The sequence below is a fragment of the Nuphar pumila genome, chromosome 6 (assembly GCF_984573655.1).
Source record: "Nuphar pumila chromosome 6, dmNupPumi1.hap1.1, whole genome shotgun sequence".
NCBI classification, from domain to species: domain Eukaryota; kingdom Viridiplantae; phylum Streptophyta; class Magnoliopsida; order Nymphaeales; family Nymphaeaceae; genus Nuphar; species Nuphar pumila.
The window spans coordinates 127,399,489-127,414,131 of NC_143254.1; the positions used below are offsets into that span (position 1 = coordinate 127,399,489).

The following is a 14,643-nucleotide window of genomic DNA, read 5'->3' on the forward strand; positions in this document are numbered from 1 at the left end:
GAAAGCCTTTCTAAGCAAAAACAAAAACAGAAACAGAAACTTCAAACTGATTTTTTTTTAGTTAAACAGAAAGATCAACTCTCTTTTTGTAATTTAAAAAAATATCAGTAGCCCTTCCGTAATTATCCAACAGGCGATATTATGTTTGAAATTTCCTAAGTTTAACAGAAAAGAAGAGAACCACTTTTTTGTAATTTTAGAAAAGCCAGTGTATTGCTTTTCTGTTGTTCAGAAAAAACCCGAATTAACAACCTGTTAAAGAGACCCTTTTTCAAAAAATTTAGGAAATTTCAGTTTCAAACTATTTTTTTTTATAAGTGAAAGCTTATACGTAAAAAATGAAAGGGAAAACCCGATTAGGGTTTTCTTTCTATTTTTTTTCTTTTCTTCGAGTGAGGAGAACGACAACTGGAGCGATGTCGGGTTTTCTGGTGAGGAATTTTCCGGCAATGGGTGGCAGCTCAGTGTTTCTACCGGTGAGCCGCTGCTTGAGGGTTGGATTGAGTCGTCCTCTGCTCGGAGGAGCGTTGACGCATGAGTTTTTTGATGAGTCACTGACCACCTCTTTTAATGGCTGATGGCGAAGACAGAGACGAGGAGGTTTGGCTACCTCCTCCGGCCTGTCCGGCGATGCCCAAGCACCGACAAAGGTAAAAGCCCCTTTTTCTCCTCTTTTTTTTTTCGTTCGTCTGCCGCTGCAGACGGTGATTTTTTTTAGTCCCCGACCTCTGCCACTGCAATCATTCTCTGGTGAGAGGGCGAATGCCAAAAAAAAAGAGCGAAGAGGGCAACAACCGATCGAGCCCACTTCCTCTTCCTTTTTTTTCCTTTTTCCAGCAATGCGACCCTTGCCGTGAAACTAGGCGGTCCGGGCTAAGAAGAATCCTGCCGATCGACGCACAAAGAGAGAGGGAGAGAAAGATCGGGCCACCACCGGTGTTCGATCACCATCGATGGTGATTTCTTCTTTTCTATCCGAAAAAATGAAACCGAAGAGGGTCAAACCCTCTTTCTTTCCCCTATTTTTTTTTTAGTTTACGCAAATCGGGAACCTTTGGTTCACCGATTTGTCTAAAACAGAAAATAAAAACTGGCCTTTTTCTCTTTTTGATTTTTTTTTATATTCCTTTTTTCTGGCGATGAGTCCCTATCGTGAAAGAGGTGTTTCGGTCTATCATCATCGGCGTTCGATTCCTGCATCAATACACCCGCACATAGGGGTGGCAATCGTGTCGGGTTGGCAGGTCAACCCGACGGGTTGGCGGGTCAGCATACCTCAACCCGAACCCGACCCGTTTATTAAACGGGTCAGCTGTGGCAAACATGAACCTAGCCCGTTTAATAAACGAGTAACCCGACACGACCCGCCAACCCATTTAATAAATGGGTTGGGTCGGGTAAACGGTTTTGAAGGTTCGCGGGTTGGGTTGGTGGGTTGACGGGTCGGGTTGGCGGGTTGGCAGACGGGTTGGCGGGTTGACCCATCCGCCTAACCCGTTTATTAAACTGGTCAGCCGGGTTGGCGGGTTGGCATACCCCTAACACAAACCCGACTCGTTTAATAAACGAGTTAGGCGGGTCGACCCGTTTATTAAACATGTTCATTTTTTCCAAACCCGAACCCGCCTAAGAGTCGGGTTGGCGGGTCGTGTCAGGTTTTGCCACCCCTACCCGCACACACATGCTACTTTCGGCACCGTCAGGGATTTGTCGAACTCGCTCAGATAACAATGTTAGTACTTAGATGCTCAGATGCAGAATTGTTATGGGATGAAAAATACATTGTTACGCTCGAAATCACTAGGGAGGCCCACACTCTCAACTCTCCTACCATTTGAAAGCTTTTTTGTAATCGTATGTTTTCCATACAATTTCACTGTATTTATAAACTTGTAAAAAGTTTAAGTTTGAGACACATTCCTAAGAGAAATCCCTTTGTCCCCAAGAGACACGGTCTCTTTGTAGTTACGGTTGGAATAGCCCCAACAGTCACCTGGCCATATAGCCTTATAAGCCAAGTTAGCAATAGAAACTATGGGCTTTGAGTCAAAGAGACCCACCATGATTTGAATCCAATTAAGATCTAGGCTCTGTTTGGGAGCATTGCATTGAGATGCAAACACCATTTTCATATGTTGCCAAAATATGGTGTCAACTCCATTCACAATACATTGTTTTGACAACATCACCGTCCACAAACAACAAAGAACTTGAAGGCACTGGGGAAACCACAATACACCTCCAATTCAAGGCTCCCAAACAAAACCCTAATGAATTTGGATCCATACTAGAGTTTTTTAAGTATTTTTTAAAATGTACTTTTTGTGCTGTGAACTTTTTTCCGAAGAAAGTGAGCGTTTGTACAACATTCTATAAAATGGAGTTTCATTTGTTTTTTGATTTTTAAAGTTTTATCAAAAGGCATGCCCTAAAAAGAGGCTTTCTAACTATAGTTAATTGGTATACCTTGATTAAGCCCAAATGAAGAATCACTCCCATCCTTTCCATATACCAAGGCTTTCTAAAAAGAATATTAAAAGGGGATAATGTTTGATATCCTCGTGGGATCAAATCCCTTCAAAGAAAAGTCTATTTTTTTTACAAACCCTTCAGATGTGATTTACATATTTGGTTTAGTAAATACCGACTTTGTATGGCTGTTTAGTTTTTCATAGGTTGAAAAAAAAACATCAATGGCCTACAATGTATCTCATTTTTACTCCTAAAAAATTCTACTTTTACATTCCAAAAATACAATCCAAGGGTTGATTAGTTCAAGGGGGTTGGCACAGTGGGTTGGGCCTTGGCTGTAAGACGGGCAGTCAGGGTTCAACTTCTTCACAGACCGACGCCTAGCATAGGCCTTGGGGGCGAGGGTCCTAGCCTCAAAATTTTATGCCTCTAAAAAGATGGCTGTAAGTATGGCAGGCTAAGCCAGCACGATCAGGTCTTCGATCCTAAATGTGGTTTATCTGAGTAATAAATTGAAAAAAAATAGTCGACTTCAACTATTTTGGCAGTGTTTGAACACATCTATAAGGTCAGATTTGGTCAAAATGACCTTTTCCTATGAGCTTGAACTAAGTGTAAAAAACACGAGGGTGGCCAGTATTTTTCTTTTGGTATCCGTCAGTGGTCACCATACATTCCCTACATGAATAGTCAAGCAGCTAAACTTAAGGGCACCCTAAAGGCCTAAACATTAGAAAACAATACGTGAATGACCTGACTCTAATTCCTCCTGGACTATCAGAATGTACTGGCTGTGTCCCTTCTTTTTCATACTTTGAGATTTTGTCCACAGCCCAAGTAATAAAAAAAAGAGATGGCATGACACTATTTTGTAAGTTTGTAGCGTCTGTTTAATTCTTTTGCGTGGAAAAAAAGGGAAAGGGACATCGAATAAGACGACTCGTACAAGACATGTGAAAGCAATGGATTAAAGCTAGGGTTTCACCACATTTTTCCTTGTCATCCAAACAACACCAAAACCAGGAAAAGTTTTCTCATGTTAAAGTGTTTTCACATAAATGGAGAGGTTTGAGTCCTCCTTATAGTATATGTCTCATTCAATTCAATGACTCCATGCATACCCGATTTCGAAAGCATTACAAAAGTTGCCTCAGCTTTGATCTGCTCTCTCGAGCTATTGAAGCTCATCTCTAACTGTGGGGCTCTATACAATCCTTTAACTCAGCACAAAAAATGCTCTGGCTTATGAACTGTCATAGCTATGGTCTTTATTTATAGGCATTCTTAGGGGTTGGGTTTAATCCACCATTAATTAAAAATAATGCTCCCTATGACCACACTGGATTCAAATCCAGGATCCAACAATTTTGATGGTAATCCGTCAGAGCTCCCTCTGCTGCCATTCATCAGCAAGATAAATGACCCCCCCAAACGCATTGTTTTGGGATTATTTTTAGGCATTCATTTTATATGCTCTAGATGCCCTTCATCTAGAGCATCAATGACTGAAAAAATTGTGGGGGCACATCTGATATACAAATTAAAGAAGTTAGTCAAAGTGTTAGGGATCCGCTCATCCTAAGTATCAATGGCAACAGAGGGAGCTCTGGTGGATTACCATCAGAGCTGCCTCTAACCTGATCTGCTCTCATCGTTGGGAGGGGTTCGGTAGAGGAAGCTTGAATACCAAAAATATGGCAACTCAATCACGTGCACCAATTTTTTGTATACTATCGAGTGGACAGATTTTTGAGGTTTTTTGCCATAGGGGTGGACATCGGGGCCTTCAAACCCGACTCAGTTAAAGAGCCAGGCCTGTTGGGCACAATTGTTTAATTGAGCTGAGCCCAGCCCGAGTTCAATTGAGCCTGTGCTGCATGAATAGGCCCAAATACCTGAGTCAGGCACCCAGCCTTGTAGCCACCCCTCAACGCACACTTTCAAAACATGAAGAGAGAGAGAACTGAACATATTAGGCCTGATTTCTGGTTCTGCTCAATTATTTTCCATAGGTTTTAAGTGTTTTATGATAAATCTGAACCATTAAACGTGTTTAGCATGTTCAATTTAATAGTAATCGACCCTTGAATCATGTTTTTTTTTACGAAAAAATATATTTTTATGAGCCAAGAAAAACTGGTATCTTCATAGCCATTGATTTTGGATCATTGAAAAAAAGATTTCAGCGATCCAAAAGCCGGTTCCCACTTAACAAAACCTATAGATCACATCTACAGTGTTGGACATGAGAAAAAAAAAATTAAAATCTAGGATTTTTGAAGGGGCTTAATGAGACCTAACGAAAAAGGGGGCCTAAGGAACACATTACTTATATATATATATATATATATATATATATATATATATATATATATATATATATATATATATATAGTCACTAGAATATGAAAACTAGAAATATGGGCATTTTCAACATTTTTTTTTGCAAATCCAACTATATATGTGGATGTGTTTGACATGGTGAATTTGCTAGGAATCAACCATTGGATAGTGTATTTTCAATGAAAAAATGCGACTTTTGAATGCTTGAATATTTATGAAGATTATGAGACATTGAATTTAAAGCCTTAAAAAAATCTCGCTTATGCATGAAAATCCATTAAGAGTGAGTTCTTCTAAAACCAAGTATGCAGATACATCAGTATGGTTAGATTCAAAAGAAAAGAACAAAAAATCCATAAAAATCGCAGTGCACACATTAGTTCTCACATTTTCAGTTCTCATATTCTATATATATGCTTTAGGTTGTATGTGTTAGATTTACAAAAATTATGAAAAACCTGATCTCATACTTATAATGGTACAGGTTTATAACATTTTTGTAAAACAATACTTAAAAATGTATGAAGCTTAGGCTCTATTTGAGAACCCGTGTTGGAGGGAGTGGTAAGCAATCGCGGAAATTAGAACTACTGCAATTCAAGGGAAATGGATTTGGGAAGAGTTGTGGACTCTCTCTTTTGTTTGGAAGCATAAACAACTCCTTCACGAATTCATTCAGGCTTGTAACTACTCATGATTCCTCACCATGTTTGGGAACCCATAGCATGGTATTTGGGCCGGGTTAGGTTCTTTAAATTAGGCCTAAGCTCATCTCGAAATGGACTGAGCTGCGGCTCGGCCTATATGTATATATTTTCTATAACACACACACACATACACACACACACACACATATATATATATATATATATATATATATATATATATATATATATATATATATATATATATATATATAGGAAAATAAAAACCTCTCGAGTGGAAAACCCTCCCAAACTTCCCCAATGAATGTTTTATTGGATTTTTGGTATTTTTTTTTAATTTTCACCGTTCAGATGTGATCTATATGCTTGTTTTTATAGGAAGCAATTCTAGGAGCATTTGATTCTGATGCATGGATATGTTTTATAAGTTTTAAAATCGACGGCATACAATTTTTATAAAATTTTGAAGCTTCAATTACCATTTTTTCTATCCAAAATTCATGATTCAAATGTCGATTTATAGTAAATCAATCATGCTAAATACATCTGTATGGTCAGAATTTTGAAAAAAATAATTTCATTGGAGAGGTTTTCATTTCCTTTATATATATATATATATATATATATATATATATATATATATATATATATATATATATATATATGTGTGTGTGTGTGAGAGAGAGAGAGAGAGAGAGAGAGAGATTTACTTGGGTAAAATGAGTGAATATAGGATTTAATGAGGTAAAATGGGGTAAATATTTTGAACCATCAAAAATTTAGGAAAATCATGGAAAATCTTGTGATTCAAGGAGTTGCAAATACCTCCTTGTTCAAATAGTTATTTTGGAGTCCGCTGATTCCCAGACGAAAATCTTGACTTTCTCCAACTCCTTCCGAATATCAAACAAATTACCCATATTGTGTGCCACATCATATAACTGTCCCTGGTTACATCCCAACTCTTTGGACGACAGAGAATCCCAAACAAAGCCTGAAATAATAACTAGACCACCAGGGTGGTTACCCATGTGGTCTGCAGGGTCTTGTGTCAAGCTAAAGATCCAAGATTGAATCTCGGTGGCACGAGGAGGCTGTTGTTGTTTTATCACGGTGGGGGCACCTAAGGTTAGGTGGTCATGTCCTCAACCAGAAGTTTTACCTTACAGGAAGGTCATTAAGTAGCCCAGTTCTCGGTGAGTCTTAAGGTGGAATCCACTGTTTCTGCAAAAAAACACTTGATGGACGTGCCAAAATACACATTGAATCTTCACTTTTCTTTCATGATTAACAATTCAACATTCAGAAGACTTCCCAGAGAACCAGAAACAACAAAGCCAAGAGATAGATGGTTAGAGAGAGAGAGAGATGGTTAGAGAGAGAGAGAGAGAGAGAGAGAGAGAGAGATGGTTTCTAGTATCTACAACCAACTTCACTGCCATTGCGAAGCTGCATCCCCAGTCCATCAAGCCGGCCAGAGCCGGGGTAGGCCTTGGAAGTGAACTTGGCATGCAAGGACGATCTCTGCGAATAAGAGCCACTTGAGCTTGACCGCACGTCGGCGGTGAACTCATGCGCTATGAGCCGCTTCACCGAGCTCGACTTCTCAAACTCAGTTCTCTGCTTCGGTACGCTCTGTGACCGCGCCTTCGCTTTCCACGATTCCGTGTTCGCCATGTAATTCGGATAGTCTGCATACTCCCTGAACAGACTCTGTGCATACTCACTCTTCAACTGCGCGAATGGCCCGGCCTTGCCGTTCCCTGGCTGCGACGAAGCCGAGAAGAAGTGGGGGCTGCTCTCCCTGGTAACAAAGACGCAATCGACGTCTTTGCGAGGGAGACAGAGCGGGTTCAGTGACCAGGATGGCATCTCGACGGAGGATGGCGAGGGCGACGATAATTGGGCAACGGTCGAGTCCTTGGACGGGGAATCAAGCATTGTGGTAAAGCTCAGGCCGCGGCTGTTAACCGACTGTGTTGAATGCAGGATGTTCTTCCGCTTGGAATTCAACAGAGGCTTGCCGGGATCCACTTCAAGAATTTTCATGTTCTCGTCATCGCCGGTGCTAGTGGGCGTGGCCTTTCCACCGTGGTTGTCCATCCATCGGTCTAACCAGGACCAACCCATCTGCGCCCGATCAAGTTCAGCTTCCAAAGTGTGGGGCTTCATAGTGTTCTGCTTATATTAGCACAAGAGGGAGACATCTCAGTCTTGCAAAGTGGTTCTATTTGCAATGGCAATATGTAAACAGGGTTAATACTTTGTGCTATTGAAAGCACAAAACTATGAGTACTAATCACCTTCTTTTCATATATTTTAGATAATTTTTGAAGCTCGGACCTTAGGGATGTGGCCTACAAGGTGTGCTTCCTTAATAGAAAAATGAGCTTTTAATCATGCGATCTACGCATATTTTTCAAAGGCTTAAGAAATCAACGACCCACAATGCACTGAAAAGTCACAAGCATGTTTTTCAAGAGCTTAAGAAATCAACGCCCCACAATGCATTAGAAAATAGCGACTCAAAAGATCAAATTTTAGATCAAAATAACACAATCCAAGGCTTGCTTATGGATGAAGTAGCAATTAATGCAAAAACATTCAATTGGAAAGTAATAGTCATGGTTGTAATCCTCCAAGCTACAGGCAAATGAATGAACTATACCATTTGATCCATCCTCAAGACAAAATTGTAAGGTGTAAGAAAATGCACGATAGAGAGATTTGGCCGTGAATCCATTGATCCTTTAAGACTCATTACAGATACAGATATATAGATCCAAATATAGAATAGGTACATATCACATCTGAGATCTTTCGGCATGGAGTTGCGGTATCATGCTGAACACATCTATGTGGTTAATTGAGCCGATAAAGCTTGAATCTATGATTTCCAGCTCAATAGTTTGTGCCTTCAATAGCACCAAATTTTAACCCATGTAAATATATGGAAAAGTGGTGTTATAACGACATGAAGGAATATTATAGGTGTGGTTGTAGCGTTTCTTAAACTGTTGAATTTTAATAAACCCAAGAGTTGTAGATGAATTGTGCCAAACATCTACTTTGAGGTTACTTCTAAGACTGGCGGTTAGATCCAAGCCAGCATGAAAGTGAGTAAAATGTGATTTCAAATCTCACAGTCCCATTTTCTCACGTTTGCTTGCACATGAAAAAATGGGGTAAATAAGAATCCCTTCCAAAAGCTTTCCTTTGAATTGATGTTTGGCATATTTTATTTACTGTTTGCATCTCTTAAAGTCGACTCTCACAAAATGTTCTGTTGTCATTTGTAAGCTATAAGCTACACTTATCTTCATCAATTGTAAGCCGTCGATTTTTCACCATCTTGAAAAGTCCACTGATACATTGTCAATAACTAAAACCACCAGCTTATGCATCATAAGGTTAGACCCAACATTTTTTCGACAGAGCAAGCTGGGGTTAGGCAGACCCCTACCAGTTATACAACCATACCATTTGGGGTTAGAACTTGCACCCCCCCAACACAAGGTGACGCGCACTAACTGCTCCGGCCAGACAAGAGGAGCCCCCGTTGGTAGGTTAGACCCAACATTTGGTTGCTACATGACATCAATGTTATCAAAATCAAATTGAATTGGGCCATTTGAATCAAATTGGTCCCTTATCAATTAGATGCAGGGGCCTATTATACTCCCTATAAAATCAGCCGATTCAGATGAATTTCAGGGTCTGACTCACCTATATATATATATATATATATATATATATATATATATGAGCTAGGCATATCTGATGTTTTTCTTGCAAATCTGACCACACAAATGCATTCATCATGGTCTCAGGGTCTGACTCACCTATCTATCTATCTTTATATATATGAACTAGGCATCTCTGATGTTTTTCTTGCAAATCTGACTACACAAATGCATTCAGCATGTTGGATTATATTTTTTTGACAAAAAAATGTAATTTTTTTATGATTGAAACCAAAATTTTGAGCCATCTATTTTTAAGCCTTCAGTTAGATTTAGGTGAAAAAGCAAAACAAAACCATGAAAATCTCAGGGTCACACCCTAGTTCTCATATTCTAGTGTGTGTTAACGGGAAATATGTGAACAGGAGTGTGAACTAGACATTTCCAACAGGTTTTTTACAAATCCAACCCTGAAGGTGCATTCAGCAGAATCCATTTGCTAAGAATTGAATGTTGGATCATGTATTTTTGAAGAAAAAATGCGAATTTGGATGCTTGATAATTGGATGATCCAAGAGTGTTGGATCATGTATTTTTGATGAAAAATTATGAAGTAGACATTTTTGACTGTTGGATCATCATAATCGGATGATCTACGAGTCTGTTTCTATAAAACCAAGCATCAAGATCACATCCGTACAGTAAAATTTAAGAAAAAAAAAACAATGAAAATCTCTGTTCATATTCAAGTTCACATATTTCCATTAACACATTCTACTCTCTCTCTCTCTCTCTCTCTATATATATATATATATATATAGTAATAAGTATGTGCTAAATGAGTTGTTTCAGGTTTTTTCATTTTATTTTTCTATAGGGATCAGCTCTTGAAGTGTTAGATTTCGATATATGGTGGTTTTTATACCGTTTGAAAAATCAATGGTCCAAAATCTTTGTAAAATTTTTATGTTCCAAATATCATTTTTTCATCAGAACACATGATTTATCGACCATACCCAACACATTTATGGGGTAAGAACTGCAAAAAAAAAACACCTAAAAAGCAAAAAAACCCATTTAGAACGTTTCATTCAGCAGGTACCCATCTCTCTCTCTCTCTCTCTCTCTCTCTCTCTCTATATATATATATATATATATATATATATATATATATATATATATATATATGTTTCAATTTCTTTTAATTTGTTTTTCAATAGACTCGTTCAAACCGACTCATTAGATTCAGTCTTTTTTTGAAAAAATTAACTCGATTAAAAAACCTATTCTGACAACATTGCACCGCATGGTATGATAGTTCATCCATACAAATGCTAGGGATGTAAACGGTTTGGGTGCAACTCTATATCAAACCTGAATCCGAGTCCATTAAGCGGGTTTGGTAGCCAAATCTGGATCCGATTAACAATCAAATCTGGGTTTGGTATTAAATTTTGCATTCAAACCCGAACCCAAATACAACTAAAACCCAACCCTATTAAGTGTAAGTACCAGGTTTTAAGCTAGTCGGATACAGGTTGGTTTTATTTTTTTCATCAGAATCCAAATTCAAACCGGATTAAGTCAGACTTGGTAATGCCTTGATCCAACCCGTTTACATCCCTACGTGCCAGGATCCTGTGATCTCTTAACTCATCTCCTATGTGCACAGCCAATCACGTCACGGCAAATTTTGAGTGGGGCCCACCTTCCTGTGCAGGGCTTATAAGATGCTGCATGCTATTGGTGGCGCACACATGGTAGATGTTTTTTAAAAAAAAGGCAAGCTGGGGTAAGGGAGACCCTACCACTACCAGTTATATAACTATAACATTGGGTTTTGATCCTGCAACGTCCCAACACAAGGTGACGTGCACTAACTGCTCCTACCAGACAAGTGGAGCCCCCGTTGAGGTCAGTGGATCCCGTTTGGTGTGTACCGAAAATAATTTCCGAGGCGACTGAACTAGGTCCGACTAAGTCCCCGTGATCCATCATCACAGGACAACAGGTAGGATACGGATCAGATCTAGATCCATTGACTACTAAAAAAGGACTCATCGGATCCAGTCAGGTGGGTCTGCATAAAAAGCTGCACAGCTCAGACCGGCCAGCCCCAGTCCATCCTGGGTCCCACCAATGCCTGCAAAAGCCTCGGCAACACCATACCTTTCCGGACAGAGCTCGGTCGGTTCTGGACCTGTTGTTGACTCGGACCCTGGGCTCGTGGAGCTTCTCATGTGTGAGAGGTCCCTGCGAGGAAAAAACAACGAGCCAGTGGACCCCACATGAGTTTATCGTCCGAAATGACGAATATGCCCTTGCTTCTGATAAAAGCGTACGAGAGGAGGTTTTGGGGGTTGCTGGTGTACTTACAGGGTTGCACAGAACGCGGTGAGCACGGGCACGAGACTGCACCCTCACCAACGCCTGCATGCAACGAAGGGTCACCGCTGCCTGCTTCCTCACTATGTGGCCTCTCACCAACGCCTGCAGCTTCACCAGTCCCTTGAGCGCACGGAGTGCCCTTCTTGCCTGCACACACACACACAACGAGAAAGAGATACAACTGCCATTTCCGGCTTTCTTAAGGGTATAGTAGGAAACTAAAAAAACGGATTAGAGACGGAGCCGCCGTGGTAACCGGCGACGGGTAAAGAAGGTTAGACAATGGTCGAGAGAGAGAGAGAGAGAGATGTCGTGTCGTGACGTGTCAGACACAGCAAAGGCACGTCCCTGTGATGTGCGCACGTAGAAGGCTCGGACCGAGTCCGCCACATATAACGTCCGGGTGTCAAATAGTTCAGAAGGTTCGCTAACGGACTCGAGAAACGAACGATAAAAGCCCGAGTCAAGAGAATGACGATGGTTCAGGGGGTCTGAATCGGATTCCCGGAGACATCAAACTCCGGACCAAGCAACAGAGACACCAAAACACTATGAAATCCATGGTGGCTTGGGAACGGAAAAACCATGGGAAAATTAACGTCTACCAACCAAACACGGGTCAAAAAAGCCGGCCCTCAGTGAAAACCAGAAAACCGCAGAATTTAGTTCTTCTTCAAACATGCCATTCGAAGAAAATTTAAAGCTCCCTTCCTCGTCATTAAACCAAACGGAGACGTTTTATGCCATTCTCGGAAAAGAGAGGGGCGCTTTCGTCAAGACGATTATTACCGACGGCCTAACGCCGCCGGCGCCAGAAGAAACTACGAGGGGCCGGCACCGACTCCTAGCAAGTTTCGAACGAGGAGAAGATGAAATGACGCAAAGGCCCCCGAGAAAGTCCGGGAAATCTCCGAACGGGATCTATCGGAATGCTTCCCAAACTAACGATTTCCATAGCTCGGGTAGCTTCCAGAAAGGGCAGGTTCGTTATTTTCCGATGAGAGAGAGAGAGAGAGAGAACCAAGTAGCCTCTGAACGCGGTCTGAATCTGGATCGCGGCCCACTCCTCCCTCCTCCCGCCGGCCGAGCACCGGCCGCTGTGAGTCAGCCGGAAAACCTCCACGGCTGCCTGAGCGGCGGCCACGGTGGCCTCCGCCGCTGCAGCGGTGGCCGCCGCCACCGCTATCGCGTGCATGTTGCGGTCGACCGCTCCCGCCACGTCGTACACACCTTCGCCGCCGCCCTCCCTGTATGACCCGCGTCTCTCCCCCACCATCTGCGCCACCGCCGTCCGATCCCGATCGCGGCCGGACAGGCCGAATCCCCACCTCTTCTTCTCCTTCGCCGGCACCTCCTCTCCTGCCGCCGGTTTCTTCCCACCACCCAGCAAGCTTTTCAGCCACCGCCCTGCCTTCCCCATCTCCCCCCTTCTACCGGAGAACGCCGGATTCCGGCCACCGGGAAACTACAATGAAAGAGAGAGAGTTGCGGGAGTCAAACTGGTGGAGTATTGTTGGATAAATAAAGAATTCGAAAAAATCGGGAAAAGATCGCCGACTCGTCAGCACCGATGAGAGAGAGAGAGAGTCGTACGCTCTGGCGCTCGTGCGGTGCCGGCATCGAGATAAACGCAAAACTATTAATTCTGAGATGCCGATAGCACCCCTGTGGTTTTAAATATTGACCAATTCGAGCCCGGCTCTACGAAGAGTGGGGCCGGGTTCGACTTAGGTTAGATGCGCGGTGAAAAGGGATTAAAATTTAAGGGAAACACGATTTAGTTTGGGCATTAATGTGAAAACGTACTAAGTTTTGAATTTTTTTTTTTAGAAAGGGAACTAAATTTTTGCACCTCTAATAAAAAAAAGTTTCATCCAATTAACTAAGGTTTCGGCCAGCTCGTTTCACAGTCCGGTTCTTAACGGGCTTGAGTTTGAAGAGAAGCCCATAGCCCAGCCCATTGGCCCAACGAGCAAATGTAAAGCGGGCCGGATCCAGTCCAAAACCATATATTTATTTTTACTTTTATGATATGATGCGAATACCTAATTTTTAATTAAGTAAATAATAATAATTAACAAAATAACAAGTTTCCATACAACTAATTAGGTATAGTTATCCAAGTTACTAGTAATGATGAGAAAGTTTTCTTTAAAAGTAGACTTTTTGACAAGAAACATTCCTCTACCCCATTTTACCATATCTCTCCACCACCACCCCCACCCACCCACCCACCCACCCACCACTATCACCCTCCTTTTCCTCCTCTCATTTTTTCAACATTTTCTCAATATGTTTTTCTTATGCTACACAAACAAGCCAAAAAACTTTTTTTGAAAAACTTTTCATATAAAAAACTCTCATAGGAAACACTTTCTTTTTCATATAAGTTTTTCTCTCTTCCAAACGTGAGTGAAGGCTTTTTAATTAACCACACCACTTTTACGTGGGTTCTTAAAAATTTTCAAAATTTAGTTGCCTTTTTTATTAATGCCCAAACTTTATGTGCCTTTTTTTATTAATTAAACAAGATAATAGTGTTTTGTTTTCATGGACAATAATGTCATTCGTTGGTTGGAAGATCTCACGAGCTGCCATTTTCAGAATTTTGTGTATTAATCCTCTCTCTCTCTTTAAATTGGTTTTTCTTTCTCCTCTTTTTGTAAGTTAAATTATGTTTTGAAATGTGGTAATAGTCTCATACCTGTTAAAACTGTTTATTTTCTTTATTTTGGAACATATTATTGTTTGTTTAGGATTTCCTGTCTATTCTTAGTCTTGAAAAGTTGGATGGTAGGTAGTCCACGTTCTGAAGCCAGGATCAGGTGCCATCACATGGCACACTTTGTGTAATACATGCAAAATTTTGATGATTATTAAATAGTATACATTATTTTTTTGTCTAAATTATGGATTCAAATTGATTAAAATATTAATTTAGTATGCATGCTAAACATGAGAGGAATTGGTTCACAATTGAATTTATTTTCATTTAATTTGCTAAAAATCGATAATTTCAAATAAAATAAAATTGTTATTTAACATAAATTTAGAGTTGGATCTAATTGGGTTATGGATCTGAATTTGGATCT

At 40.7% G+C, this 14,643-nt stretch overlaps 1 protein-coding gene across 1 annotated transcript; it reads right to left on the reverse strand.

Annotated features, from left to right (window-relative positions):
• Positions 1 to 6,860: 6,860 nt before the first annotated feature.
• LOC149836129 (protein IQ-domain 26-like) lies at positions 6,861 to 13,030 on the reverse strand. The gene is made up of 4 exons (XM_090009708.1): positions 12,573 to 13,030; positions 11,540 to 11,698; positions 11,333 to 11,416; positions 6,861 to 7,658 (listed from the first exon to the last, which is right to left on the reverse strand). The coding sequence occupies exons 1-4, from the start codon at positions 12,969 to 12,971 to the stop codon at positions 6,894 to 6,896; spliced, it is 1,407 nt and encodes a 468-aa protein (XP_089865834.1). The 5' UTR covers positions 12,972 to 13,030; the 3' UTR covers positions 6,861 to 6,893.
• Positions 13,031 to 14,643: the final 1,613 nt, after the last annotated feature.

What these genes read in the sequence shown, in the direction of transcription:
- LOC149836129 (XM_090009708.1), bottom strand. Translation starts at nt 12,971, where the DNA reads ATGGGGAAGGCAGGGCGGTGGCTGAAAAGCTTGCTGGGTGGTGGGAAG. An exon ending in ACCGCGTTCTGTGCAACCCT is followed by an intron (nt 11,417 to 11,539) that starts GTAAGTACACCA and finishes TTTTCCTCGCAG; the next exon opens with GGACCTCTCACACATGAGAA. An exon ending in ACCGAGCTCTGTCCGGAAAG is followed by an intron (nt 7,659 to 11,332) that starts GTATGGTGTTGC and finishes TAATATAAGCAG; the next exon opens with AACACTATGAAGCCCCACAC.